We start from the raw sequence: 14848 nt of genomic DNA, 5'->3' as shown, positions 1-14848 counted from the left end.
GGGAAAAAGAAAAGCACTGTGACATGTCAGTATAAAAGACATCGTGTCTCGCAAAGGAAAATCCGGGGTCTCATTTAATATTTACTAGAATATTACAAAAAAAAAAAAAGGTCTTCAGTTTCACCAGCCTTGAGTTGTGTAAAGATGGAAGGAATGCTGATCTGGAATCAGTTTGCTACAGGGAGAAGGATCCAGATAAACAACCATCTTTAACTTAAGAGAGGGTTCATTTATGACTATGGGCTGAGGATCGATGTGAACGGAGAACAGGTAGTCGCATCTCTAGCGCCCTCTCTTGCTTATACTTTTATACACATCTCAAATAAAACCCCAATACAAACGAAGGGAACATACCAAGATGCGAGCTAAAAGTGTCCAACAATAAATATCAGTGAAACGTAAACCGAACGTAAAGATCAACGATCTATGACTGTATGCTGGTGCTTTTTTTTTTTTTGGCCAATACTTTGCAGACAAAAAAAAAAAGAAATAAAAATTCATCTTTGTTTCTGGACCTAGCACAGTATTCCCCTAAACAGCTTCGCCAAAATGTTCCTTACTAACGAACTGCCACTGGTAATAAAAATATGATACTGCTAAAATATCTGCAGTGCTCAAAATAGAGAAAATCTATACATACTTTCTGAAATACCCCACACAAGACATAAATTGCAAAAAGAAACGATACGATTACTATGCATTTAGTTACATGTTTTAGGTGTAGTTAAAAAAATAAACAATGAAATAGGACAAGAATCTCTCGATGATGTGGAAACGGCACTTTGAGACGTGGCTTAGCATTGAAAGACACTGACTCCGGGTACCAGGTGACGGATTTCGTTGTTAGTTGATTATTCCTTACATCATGTCCTTCGAAGCTCTTAGCTGCCTGTACAAGCTCGGGTTCGATGTTAAAATGAGCCTTTTGTTATGACAAGTCTTTCTGAATTAGGTCTACTCTCATATCAACCCCTGAAAAATGAGAAGAGCGTGCTACTCGGGCTGAATCGGTTTGATCGGATCTGCGCCAGAAGTCTTCGATCGTACGCGCGAGTCGGTTTTGTCACGGCTGCGGGTTTCTGTTCCAGACCCGTTTCATCAGCAGCCACAAATTAAAGTTGTTTAAAGTCAGGTGGGATGAGATGTGGCTCCTAATCGGTTGGTATGAAAACCTGCAGTCGCAACACGTCTTCATGGATAAGATCGAAAACAAAACAAATCATCAAACCAGGTAGTGCGCGAACAAATGAATCGTGCTGAACACACAGTTTCAATGCAAATCCGACACACACTCCAGTTTGTTTCATTCACTGGTTAAGGTCACGGATGATGTATTGGGAGTTAATTTAGTTCAAAGGTTAATAATTGTGAAAAACAGTGAAGTCTGTGTCTTCCAATCAAGCATACACACCAAGGAACTTGATTTAAACTGAACAGAAATGGCTTGACTGATACCTTCCATCTTCTGTTCGATGTTAGTCAAACGTAGTGAATATAATTTCGAAATTATAAGATTGTAAACCTCCAAACTCGTGCCAAGTCGAGCGTTTCTCTGGGGGTTTTTTTTTGCCATGTGTGGACATTCATGAGGACTGAAATAATTAATTATCGCACCCATTGTGACTCGTATCCCAACCGTTCCCAAGATCTCAGTGACGTCTCATTGCCCCGACATCATACAAGTTCAATAAGAATAAGTTAAAAATCTGAAGAATACAAGATAAAATCTGCAGGACAAAGTGTGAGGGCTCAGAGGCTGACCTGTGTGTATAATTTGTGTGCTCACAGTGAGTGAGAAGGTGTGTGTGTGTGTGTTTATCAGTGTTGTATATTCAAAGCAGGCTGGCCAGGCTGGTTGTGGGTCCATTCTGAGCTTGGATCTGCACTGGTGGAGTTCCATCTGTCCACTGAAATACATTTGTGTACACACACACACACACACACACACACACACACACAAACACAAATAAACAACTTTAAAAAAGGAACCAAGACAACAAACAGTCTACAAAACTCTGCATTGAAGTCTAAACGATATTTGCGTGCACCCAGACACAACAAACCTGGCCATGAACTGAATTACTTGTAAATGAACAATTCTTTAAACCGAGGTTAGAAATGTAAAAGGTAGATAAGGGAGATTCCAGTGGAACGGAAATGAAATTTAAACCGTTTTCACTTTCACTATTTAGGTTAATACTTGAGCTTTACTCGTGGCTTTGATACATGCAACAGAAACACATTTCAGTTCAGGAAAACTTGTAATATAGCAAAATTTGACTATGTGAAGTATTTTCCCAGGCCACCGCACACTAGAATGCAAAATAATGTCAAAATGGAAATAATTTATTCCCCTGGCTAACTCAAACATCAGTAGCTCTCCAAGAAAAGAAAGAAAAAAAAAATGCGCAGATAATGACCGATTTAAAGAAACATGTTCGGGAAATAATCAAATTTACACAAATGCTATATCTTAGTTACATCATATGCAGTCAAAACAACACACAAAACATGTTTGGTTTCTAAACTGCTTAAGATTTGCAGTAGCTCTACAGATATAATAGCTAATAAGTGACGGAAGCTCATGACCAGACCACCAAAAGTTTCTCACTTCATGGTGCATTGAGTAACTTCAAACAGATCCCCATTTTGTCTTTTCGAACACTACAACACATTAGTGTTTGTAGAAATAAATAAAAAGTTGAATCACTTTGTAAATTTGACCCCCCCCCCCCAACCACTTGAAGTGTTCCGACATCACTGCCGAGCGTTGTTGGTGAGACGGAGCACTTACACTGATGAGGTTGTGTTCGGGCAGGCTGCAGGCAGCTATGTGGTCCTGTAGGAGCTGCTGGGAGAAGTTCTGGTGCATTTGTGCTGCTTCGTGAGCATCTATCGTGTTCCCACAAGCCTTGTTCAGATCTGAGCACAGAGAAAACAGGGATGGCGTCAGCTTTCGAAACATAATCAAAACGTTTGGGACACAGATCATATTTGTGGGATGGTTCATTTGGCAAGGAAATGTTTGCTTGTTGTGGATGGCTGTGGTTCAGGTGGTAGAGCGGGTTGTCCACTAATCGAAGGGTTGGCGGTTCGATTCACGGCCCACGTGACTCCACATACCGAAGTGTCCTTGGGCAAGACGCTGAACCCCGAGTTGCTCCCGATGGCAAGTTAGCACGTTGCATGGCAGCTCTGCTACCGTTGGTGTGCGAGTGTGTGTGTGAATGACACACAGTGTAAAGCACTTTGGATAAAAGCACTAGGTAAGTGCAGATCATTTACCATTCGAGCTAAGGAAAAAAAAAGAAAAGAAAAAATGTTCACCTTTAAGCAGCGCAGAAGACCACAGCTGAACAGACATGTCAGGAATCTTGCTGGCCAACTGCATGGCTGGAACCACCATGTTGTTGCTTTCCTGGAGAAGGTCAACATGAAAACCTTTTAGATTTTATAGCTCAAACAAAACAGACCACACATATTCCCCACACACACTTATTTCACAGGCTGTACAGGACTTCGGAGACTTTTTTATGACTGATATGGCCAAAAACGCTAGATTTTGCTACGGCTTTTTCTTCTTCAAAATTTGCGACGCGATTTGCAGACTTTTTGCAAATTAAAACTACTTGAACTGGCAACACTGCGATCGCACGAAATTGTTTCGTACGGACTTTCGCAATGATGCTTGTTGGTAAATGAGACCTTTTAGCTGTACACGTCAATCGAAGAGGGCTTTGACCGAACGCGTGTCGTCATGACGTCACATGATGCGTCCTGACCCGAACCTGCGGTAATTCTGAAAAATTGAAAGCGCCTCTGAATACTGCGCCGTTTCCTCGATTTTTGCGTTCGTTTCCGTGATCGCGAATCCTGGAGGGACCGATTTCCAGTAACATGCGATTAGACCTTGTACAGTCATTTTTCTCTTTATCCCAGGAAGGGAAAAACCAATATGTATTCTCATAAAACAATGGTAAACATGAATAATTCATTTCCGCGACGGAGAAGGCTACAAGAGCACCACTTACCCTGTGGTTTCCCAGAACGTAGAATATGTGTCCGAGAAGGACGAGCGAGCACGCGGTCAGCCGATTCAGATCCTCGGCGTTGGACATCTTTAGAGTCTCGCGCAGGAAACGCCTGCACATGCACAGACACGATTAAGTGCACAAGTCTCAAATCGCAGCTCTTGTACATAAACAAATCGCAAAGCATTGTTTAGAAGGAAAACTATAAATAAAAAAATTAATAAAAAACACCGTATTTCTATACACAAATAAATGTAAAACAGCTCCCTGGACAAGACGAGCGTAGTAGCGGACTCACTTGGCCTCGTTGTAGCGTCCCTGGAAGAAGGAGAGAAGTCCGCGGATATAAAAAGCCGCAGCTCGCAGACAGTGAGAACTGCAATAGGGAGAAAACGGGTTCAAATATGTTTGCACCAAGAAAACAACTATTTTTAACTAAGTTCTAAACGCCACCGTTTATATTATTGGCTGTTTGTTGCCAAAACCTGCCCTGTTCTAAAACTCCTATATCTCAAATCCATTTATAAGAAGGACTCATGTTAAACAGGTGATCATGGTTCGGTATAAAAACAGTATAAATGACCATTTCACATAATTCAGCAACACATAGTCAGTGCAACATGAATCCTTGTACCTGACAGGGAAGTTGTGGTCAGGGTTTATCCTCTCTAGTAGGCTATAAAGCTGTTGAGAGACATGAAAACATGGTTATCCTTCATCAGTACACCTGGTAGAAATATGGAACACCGATATATGAGGTGAGGTGACTCACCTCTTGGTGTCGGTTGCCCTCTCGAATGTACACGCTGGCCAGGTTGGTCACGATGAAAGTCCACAGCTCCTGGTGTGTAGTAAGCTGAGGAAGGAGCGATTGAGAAACGTTGAACTGGCGGAACACTTCTAGCGACAAAAGCGATGCATTTGATTGGTACGCAAAACGCAGCACCAAACTATACATCTAATACAACTAATACATCACTTAGTGGTCATCGTTTCAACCCATAGCATACATGCTACTGGCATGACAGCATGCTTTATTGTTGTTATTATTATTGATCTAATAACCAACTGTAAAACAAAGTTAGCTGGTTAGCGTTCTCGTTTAGCAAACGACATGCAGCTCATATTTGCTTCTGGATTTAAATGGCTCGGATTGATGACGAGCAAGAATTTCGCGACAATGCCGCTTGTGTGCTCCAGATCCTGAAGTTCTCTGGGCCATCTTTATTCATCACTGCAGCAATCCAAGCATTTCTCAGTGCTTTGTCTTTTAACTTTTGAAATCTCTGAAAACAAGTTCGTTCCTTGCCTGAGAGAACAATCAAACAATAAGCTCCTTAGTTTAAATTTGGACACCCTGTCATTAAAGCTGCTAGTAACAGTCAAAGAAGCGCACTGTTTATTGAATGATGTTTACTGTCAACCGGATATGTTCTAGGAACAGCGAAGTCACTCCCTGTTGCTCACGAATATTTGTTTGAAACGTTCGATAGATACTAGGTGTGTTTTGGGCTTCCTTTCTGTCTCTGACTTTTTCTGTGACCAAAAGTGAACAAACACACTAACACACACACACACACACACACACACAGAGGCATGTTCTGACATTCGCTTGAACACAATAGAACTGAGGACATCATGCACCTAAAGAGGCAAAAACATGCAGCATGTGCAGTTTCTTCAGAACAAGTAATACGATGATTCAGCTTGTCTTCTTGTAGCTGCAGCAATAAATGAAAAACAGAGCGCTCACCCGCAAGGCTGTAGTGAACTGAGCCTCTGCGTTGTCCATACAGTTCACGGAAATACAGTAGAGCCCCTGACGAGACAGACATTCCATTAAACACACTTAGAAAAACACACTCGGAAAATGTAGGCGCCCCTGCTTCCTACTGATGGCACAACGCCCTCTCGAGACAGCCGAAATAAACCTCATTTAAATCCTGCGTCATTTATATCTGCTCAAACGTTAAACCTGAGGATGTCTGTTGTGTGAGTGGAGTGTGGACTCACTAATAAAGTATGGAGCTGAGCAGCGTGGTTGGAGAACAGACGAGGAGACTGCTGGCACAGCTGGCACACCTGAGAGATCTGTTCGAATCACACAACTTTATGAGCACCAAATTGATTTGAAAAAAAAAAACAACCCCCCCCCCCCCCCCCCAGTAAATCAGATGAGCAGACCTCCTGTAGCGCCGTCGCTTTGTGTCCCGTAACCAGGCGACACATGATGATGTGCTCCAGCAGGATGACTTGGAATGACGAGAGGATGGGACTACAGTCCAACACTAAAATAAAACACAAGACAGAGCAAATATTAGGCAAACAGCCAATCAGATAAGGACGTGAAACCTGAGGACACATCCACACTGTGTCATAATAACCAAAACAGAAAAATAGCTGAAATTCAAGCTTTTTTAAATCAGGTCCAAAAAATAAATAAATAAAAATGCACATCAGCATTTTGTCCAATGCCAAATGTCCAATCCCCTACAAAAAAAAGAAAAGAAAGAAAGAAAAAAAGTGTTTTGTGTGAAGCCACCCTTTCGAGTGATCAAAAATATTGGAACATGTTACTGAGAAGTGTTCCTTGCTGCCGAGGTGCACCCTGTTAAATTGATTGTTTAAAGAATCAATAGCTCTGAATCAAGAATAAGAATCAATAGCTACTCTTGAGCCGTAGGTTTCGCCTGTGAAGACCGTGTTCGTTCTTAAAAAGGAGAAACCAACATGAAGACCTAAGAGCTGTCTATGGGAGAAAAGCAAGTCATTTTGAAGCCGAGGGGAAAATTCTCAGAGCCACTGCATAAGCATTGGGCAATACAACAATTTGGAAGAAAATGAAAATTGATCTTTTGACACATTCATCTTTTGATCGCAAACCCAAATGTCTTCAATGGATAGCGATAAGAATAGCATTGGCCTTGCCGTTCCAATACTTTCGGTTGAGACTGTACATACGCAACTTGGTTTTGGAAAGAGTATGAGGGTTTAAAGAAAAGGCAACAGTCAAATTTCTAACCAAAGCACTAGTAACCAAATTTCTAGCCTCAAAACACTGCTATCGAGTTATTTACATCTCTAGTAATTTACATGTTGTCAATTCTCAAATAAGTGCCTTGGTGAAACATCTGCTACAAATGACAGATGTCAGGTCATTGTTTTACAACAAGTCTCTGGCCCTGAGTGTAACCTTGGTCCTCCATTTCAATGTTCATTTAGCTGTTTAGTTTTAATTTCAGTCTTCTGGCAACAATACGTAAAAGCTGTAATCATTTAGTTATTGTTTGCTTTAGTCTAGATTCAGTTGACTAAAAAAAAAAGAAAACTGGTCTTTCTAGCTTTTCTCTTTCTTTGATGCACACTGCCTAAATGAAAGTACTGTCTGAAATGATTATACGGCCAACATGCAGCAGCTTCTTCAATGTTTATTAAACTGCATAAGCTTCACAAAAGTACATTCATTTCGGTGATTTTGACAGGGTGTCATTAGGCTTGCTAGTTCTGGCTAGCTAGTAATACATTACACTAACAAGCGTGGTACAGAGTTGGTACAGATGCTTCATAATGAAATTCCAGGACGTTTTTTTGTTTTCAAGGACTATACAAGAGATGTCATTCAAACATACTCTAATTCATCTTTTTAACCCCGCCCCCCCAAAAATTTATAATAATAAAAACACAGCCAAATTTTACATGGCAACTTTTCCAGCCATGCTGGACTAAATTTGCATTTCCCGGGCATTGCTTCGTCTTCAGCATAACATCAACATACTCCCGGTGAGTGACAGGAGCACTGCTCCAACAACTTTCAACAGAAAGCTGCTAAACGTCGCTAGATCATGTCATGCACGAATTAGCATATTCATAACATCATTGCGTTGTATTTACATTCTGCCTAGTGTCCGTTTGCTGTTACTCTCCGCGTTCACATGCTGAACATGCATTTTAGAGGTTAGAGGTTCCGAATTTCGGTTTCGATTAATCGTCCAGCCCTACTCGAGTGTATAGACCGGAGTACAGATGAATTATTCTGTAATTCTTTAATAATTCCCACACAAACAGAGTGCATAAAGATTAGGGGGAAACATCAACAGGTTTAAGATATTTTCGATTTGATTTTATTAACAGAATAATATTACATTTCATTATATGTTTGAAGTAGAAGGGTGAATTATTATTATTTATTGATTTGAGCTCGCCAGAGAAAACTGAGACTTACGAATTTTGAATGAAGTCAGGCATTATATACAAGACTACCAACTCGGGAGAGAAATCAAGAAGCAAAAAAACAAAAAAAAAAACCCACCAACCAACCAACCAAAAAGCACAGAAAACACACACAGACACACACACATATATTTATATATTATAATAAACAAAAACCAATTCTTAGTGTAGAATGATCCACTTTCCAGTTGTTATAGTTATAAAAATGATTGCAGTGCGTTTAGAGTGGTGTTTAATTCTGACTCACTCTTTAGTTTCTCTAGTTGCATTAGAGCTTTGTCTGTGTACTTCTGCGCCTTCTCCAAGTATCCGGCCTGCATCGAGTGCATCACAGTGACCTACACAACACACACACAGAATTTGAGGTAAAGAAATGGGAGAGATAACTATTCAGATCAGATCAGTGAGGAGTTAATACTGAAATTGCATACGTCTGTATCCAGAATTAACTACTGATTTAAATGCTATTCGGACAGGTGTGTGGGAGTTGTGTGCATGGGGCGGAGTTCGTCTAAAACACAGGTGTTTCAGGTATGCGCATTTCTGACCTTCGACTTAAACCCAATTTTTTCATGTGTGATATAGGTGAGAGGAGCAGAATTAAGTCCAGAGTAAAAATACTATAAAAAAACAAAACAAAAAAAAACAGGTAAAGCCATTTTAGGCCAATATTAATTCTAGAAACAAAACACTATAAATTCATTCATAGTATTCTCATTTAAAAAAAAAAACAAAAACAAAAAAAAAAAAACCTGAAAATGTGACTGGGATCTCAATTCAACAACTCAAAACAGTACATTAAAAAAGCAGGATAAAATAATATTATATTATAATAATATAAAATAATATTATAACTAAACACATTACAACGTCATGACCTCGAGTTAGTATTTATTTTATGGCTTCAATAATAAAGCTTGATTCTAGATCAATTTTAAATAACCCGTATGTAATCCATAATCTATAAATCATGAATTAAACCAAATCTGCAGTGACTAAGGACTATTTATCATGAAATAAATTTATTTTAATGCCATATTTTCATTCATACATCATCAGATTTGCCTTTTTTTTCCTTCTTTTTTTAATTTTTATTGTCTCCTGCTTTTATGCTACATAATATTGTATTTGAGAGACCAAAAAAAAAAAGAAAGAAAAAAAAACCTCAATGTGCTTCTTTAATTTGTATTTTCTATCCCTGATTTTCTTATATGTGTGTGTGTGTGTGTGTGTGTGTGTGCGCGTGAGAGAGTGAGAGGGTGTGTTTAAAGGCAGTGAACTAGAAGCAACTGAAAAACCTCACCTTGTACACCAAGAAAAAAATCTGGCAACCTCTGAAGCGTGAACTACACAGAGGCAAACCGCATCCAGAAAATCTCTCTGAATACATCGTATGAATATTTCTCTTCTGTACTCGAGTCACTGACTCTGAACGTGACCCTACGCTGCTAGAGGTGCGGTTTACAAATTTCACACTGCTAACCTGCTACAACAGCATTCTAGATTTGTGTGAAAGATCCTCAAACATCTCGTGCATTTTGGAAGGAAAAGCAAAATGTAACACCCGATATTTTTCAGCATGTGGCCCTGAATGTATTCTTCTGAAACGAAGAGTGTCAAAATGAACAAAATAACAGTTCTCTACTCTAGACTGTGACTTTCTGAAGGTTTTAAGACTAGTTACGCAGAAAATTCACACACACAAAAAAAGACAAACTCAAACAGCTGGAACTTAGCTTACAAAATATCGCATGACCGCATGTTTGAACATGCATTAACCCAAAATATGTTCTGAGTGAGTGTGCTAATTAGAGGTGAGAGTGTGTGTGTGTTTGAAGGAGAGACATACCAAATACACGAGCACACACATATGCTCTTTAGGCAGCCAGTGGAAGAGGTCCGCGGGGTTACTGGGCAAGATCTCGTCATCGTGGAGTGTTGAGATGGTCTGGATGCACTGCTGCAGTTGCTTTAAACACGGCTTCACGCTTTTCACCTACACACACACACACACACATACACACGTTGAACAAAATGTACTTTTTCCACAACTCGTTAAAAAGCAATGCCACAATCAAGGATTTATGAAGCGATTATTGTTCATGGGTCAAAATTCAAAAATGGTTTGCACGGTCATAAGATACAACTGAAGTATTTAATAATCAAATTACTATAGTCTTATTGACTCAATGGTGTGTATTATATTATATCATATAAATAAAGAAAAATAAAAGAATAATTGTTAAACAGAAAAAAAACTGGTATCATCATGTGTTTAAAATAAAACATAACCTTTCAAAAACTTTCTTTTATACAAAAGAATTTGTAAAGTTTACATATTACATGATGATGTATATTTTGAGTAGAAGGGGTAGAAGGGTGTATTAATATTGAGTTATCTTTAGTTTGTCATAAAAAAAAAAGAAGAAATTATTACTTATTAATACTTAGTATTAAGACCTGCGGCACAGAACCCAGTTTCCCAAATCCCTGTTTTCTATACAGTGAGATCTTGGTTAAACGTGGGCACACTGACCTGTCCGGCATCCAGGTAATGCGTGACCTGCAGCACCAGGAAAAAGACCCGGAGAGATTCCTTCTGTATGGGGTTTCCCTGCCAGTTCTCCACGATCTGCCCGCACAAGGTGAGCAAAGGATGCACCTCCTGTAGCTTTCGTTCCATCAGCAGCAACTGCATGTGCATGCATACACACCATATTATCAACATACAATTCAATTACAACTGTACAGACATGCCTAATACTGCTACTGTTCAGTCATCAGCACTGATGAATTACTCCAAACATAAACAGGGAAAAACACACACACACACACAAAAAACAACAACAACTCACCATCCCTTTACTCAGAAGAAACAGAGCTCTGTGGAGAAAAGAACAATAACAATCAAAGGTATTTCTTCTGTATATAGATAGAGGACGTTATCTAAAACTAATACACAACAAAACACATACCTGGTGTATTCTGATCCGACGACCCTGGCATATTCAGCACCTACACCCAATAAGTCACACGCAGACACCAAGTCCTTCTCTAGTGTGTGCAGTTGCTACAAATAGGAAGAAAAAACAACAACTTTGTAATAACTTCATAAACAGTGTTCCTGCAGTCGACATATTTTCAGTTTTCTGTTCATTTTCTATAGAGAAATATCAGCTTCCACTTACTGCTAGCTGGAATAACAATCGGCAGTGCCAGTACGGAGTCTGCTGGGAAATCTGGATGGCTTTGCGCAGTAAAGGCTTAGCAGAATCCACCAAATTCTAGGAAGGAAAAAAACAACACCACAGCTATATTTTATATACCATTTAACCATTTGTACTAACTTACACCTCAAGCCTGTAACAATAATAATAAAAATAAGTAAATGTAGCTGCTTTGCACAACCAGACAACAATTCAAAACCCACGCCAGAAAAAAAAATCTAGATTTTGAAGAGGGTTGTGTATAGTACTATTCGGACAGGAACGTCATCTAAAATTTGTTGCTCTGCGTTTTAAGCATTGCTTGGTTTCGTTTTGGTTTTGGCAGGAGACAATATTAAAAAAAAGTGAGCGCTACCTGAAGTGCCTTTATACTCATGAAAAAGCGCAAAAATAATAATAAATTAATCAATCTTTCCCAACAAGATATAATGCAACATTTACCAATTCAGACAGGATATCGTTATTATTACGCAAGCTAAAACACTGTGTAAACTTCCCAGATGTGTGCTCATCCATGACTAATTTGGATGAGACTAATATCCCAGAATTACACACCGGCAATAATTACGTTACCCCACCTCCCCATGTAAAACTAGTTCCATCTGAATTGGGCTTATGTCAGGAGCTCCCAAGGTTATGACCCCATGTAGGGTCGCTTGATTTACAAACAGGGTCCAAAATCTCCTGGTCTGTTTTACTCACTTACTTTACAAATATTATATTATATTATATTACATACACAAACGGTCAAAAGTTTAGACACACTCATTTTTTCTCTACATTTAAGATTAATAATAAGGTGATCAAAACTGGAATAACAGAAATGGAACTATAGGAATTATGTTGTGATAAAAAATCCAAAATAAATCTGAAAAACTTAATAGCATCTTTAATTAGCATCTTCAAAGTAGACCCCCTTTTCGCCTAGAATTTCCAGAAATGTATTCTTGGCATTTTTTCTCAACCGATTTCTTGAGGAATTTCCCTGAGATGCTTTTTAAACAGTATTAAAGGAGTTCACGCCGACGCCGGACTCTTATCGGGTGATTTTCGGAATATTTCACTACGAGTCATCCGTTAAAAAAAAAATAATTTTGTAAATAAAATATTAGTTTTCTAGTGAAAGAAATGAATACGTCGGCACGATTATATTTTTGTCTAGGACACCGATTTCACACATTTAAATCACACACCTTCAGATCAAAAGGTTTTTATCATCATGATAAGCATTTCCGTCGAGTGTCCACAAACTTTTGACCAGTAGTGTACGTATGTATATATATATTTTACAAATTTATATTATGAATATTACCCCCCAAAAAACCCCCAACACATTTATATTAAAGAGATTATGTGCCATCTTGGACTTTTATCATTATGCCGCACTAGCTTAGGAGTTTAGAAATAAAAAGATAAATTTCCCGTCCATCTACCTCCGCTAGTTCCTCTACAACATCGACTGACTCTGATGCTGGGACGACCGAACTCGAGAAAAACGAACGCAAAAAATATGCTGAAACGTTTCTCGGATATGCCCAATATGCTGTAAAACGCTTGGAGTCGCAGAACATTGATTATAATCAATTTGGGGTCATTTTCCCCAAAAAGTTCAGAAACTCCTGGCTTATGTTTTCTGCTGGGGTTACAACACGTCAGGAGAAATGGGCCGAGAGATGCCGAGGCAATGTGATAGAGCTAGAAGAGACATGCTAGAACAAATGTGGGAATCCAAAACCTATTCAAAGAATACGCAATAGGTTTGGGGTAGTTTATACCGGCAAGGCGTATGCCTACAAGCCGTTAGATATTATTACCATCACATACATACAGGAAAACGCTACCTTTTTATAAACTGATACTTTGACCATTCTTAGCGTTAACAATTTGACCATTTTTGTTACGTGTACTAATAAAGGAACGTCTGGGAAACCCAACTGATACGAATTCATTTAACATCCTTTTGTTAATTACAGTGTAACAGTGTATAATGTATATAAATACTCACTTGTTGGCAATAAAGCTCTGAGAGGAGACTGGCAGCTTCAAATTTAACATCTTCAAACTGGGGGACCTGGGAAATCTGGTTAAGGTTATTTCTGCAAACTGCATCTTCAGGACTTGTCTTGAGCAGAGGGTTCAGAAAGAAGTCTTTAATACTCCTGTTAATTCACAGAACTGATATACACTTGACAGTTTACACAATCACACACTGAATACAAATACATCTGTGCAAATCCAATGAGCGATTCTTTTGGTCATTGTAAATATATATATATATAAAAAAAAGGATACTTGTTGCGAGATGCACCACTGAAAGAAAAAGAGAGATGAATGCATTAACATGCATACACAAATGATACAGACATTTTATATATATATATATATATATATATATATATATATATATATATATATATATATATAAGAATAAATACTGGAAACCAGTTATACGAAACGGGGAAACTAGCTCACGTTAGCTAAGACTACAATTTTCATGTTCATTACCGCCTTCACTACAGGACTGACCCTTTGAATAGCGTAACGAGAACATGTAATTATAACTGTAATTTCCCAAGGGAAGTTATTACGTATTGAAAAATGAAAGCAGAATGACTGTAAAAGCTTACATGACTTCTATAGAAGTCATATAATATGTGTACCTAGCTAAACTAGCTAGCTAAGTATTCCCACAAACGGCGCTCCCACTACTGCGGCCTACATGTTCCGCTTCTCCACCACATCCTCGGTGTTTCCTTGTCGGTCTTACCGCTTTCTCGAGATGATTCCGGGCGAGGTCGCTGTTCTTGGTGTGGTGATAGAGCACCGAGCCGAGCTGAAGGTGCGTTCGGGCCTCTACTCTTTGTGGAGGCTTGAACTGAAATACAGCCTGGAGACAGTGCACGCAGAGGCGAATTTTAGGAGGACTTGAAGTGCGAAAATGTTCAGCAAAACCAAGCAGCGCAAGATACCAGGACTCCGGGGCCTCTCCGCCAGTCGCCATTTTGACGACAATAACAACAAAAACAACCGCGGCCTAAGCGAATCTGGGCTATTCTCGCGAGATTCGACACGGGAACTTCCGCACTCCAGTAGACATGTGAGGCATCAGGAGTCAGGACGAGCCTGACAGCTCTTACTGTCAGATAGTGTGGTATTAAACACAAACACACATTATATATATTCCATATAGGTAAACGCTGGGCATTTAATTTCAAATGGATTTGATTTGCTTCTCTGATACAGAACCTGATATATTAGTAGTGAATGAAGTGGGTTAGTGATCAGAAGCTCAGGGGTTCAAGCCCCAGTACCAGCAAGCTGCCACTGCTGGGGCTTGAGCAAGGCCCTTCACCTTCCCTG

General features: G+C 39.3%; 1 protein-coding gene across 1 annotated transcript; it reads right to left on the bottom strand.

The window, feature by feature from the left end:
- Positions 1-14557, bottom strand: mau2 (MAU2 sister chromatid cohesion factor). The gene is made up of 19 exons (XM_053651042.1): positions 14256-14557; positions 13781-13798; positions 13494-13559; positions 11450-11545; positions 11237-11331; positions 11117-11144; positions 10798-10953; positions 10111-10257; positions 8509-8599; positions 6216-6319; positions 6045-6122; positions 5785-5850; positions 4804-4887; positions 4666-4715; positions 4330-4407; positions 4032-4143; positions 3328-3418; positions 2795-2922; positions 1-1907 (listed from the first exon to the last, which is right to left on the bottom strand). Exons 1-19 carry the CDS (start codon positions 14487-14489, stop codon positions 1833-1835), a joined length of 1797 nt encoding a protein of 598 aa, XP_053507017.1. The 5' UTR covers positions 14490-14557; the 3' UTR covers positions 1-1832.
- Positions 14558-14848: the final 291 nt, after the last annotated feature.

The sequence above is a fragment of the Ictalurus furcatus genome, chromosome 20 (assembly GCF_023375685.1).
Source record: "Ictalurus furcatus strain D&B chromosome 20, Billie_1.0, whole genome shotgun sequence".
Lineage (NCBI taxonomy): Eukaryota > Metazoa > Chordata > Actinopteri > Siluriformes > Ictaluridae > Ictalurus > Ictalurus furcatus.
Note: the sequence above shows the minus strand (reverse complement) of the source record. Positions and strands in the feature narration are given on the sequence as shown.

Coding starts and splice junctions, on each gene's coding strand:
- mau2 (XM_053651042.1), bottom strand. CDS start 14,489: ATGGCGACTGGCGGAGAGGCCCCGGAGTCCTGGTATCTTGCGCTGCTT. Junction 10,258..10,797: donor ATTACCTGGATGCCGGACAG/GTCAGTGTGCCC, acceptor GTGTGTGTGTAG/GTGAAAAGCGTGAAGCCGTG. Junction 5,851..6,044: donor CTCAGCTCCATACTTTATTA/GTGAGTCCACAC, acceptor CTGTCTCGTCAG/GGGCTCTACTGTATTTCCGT.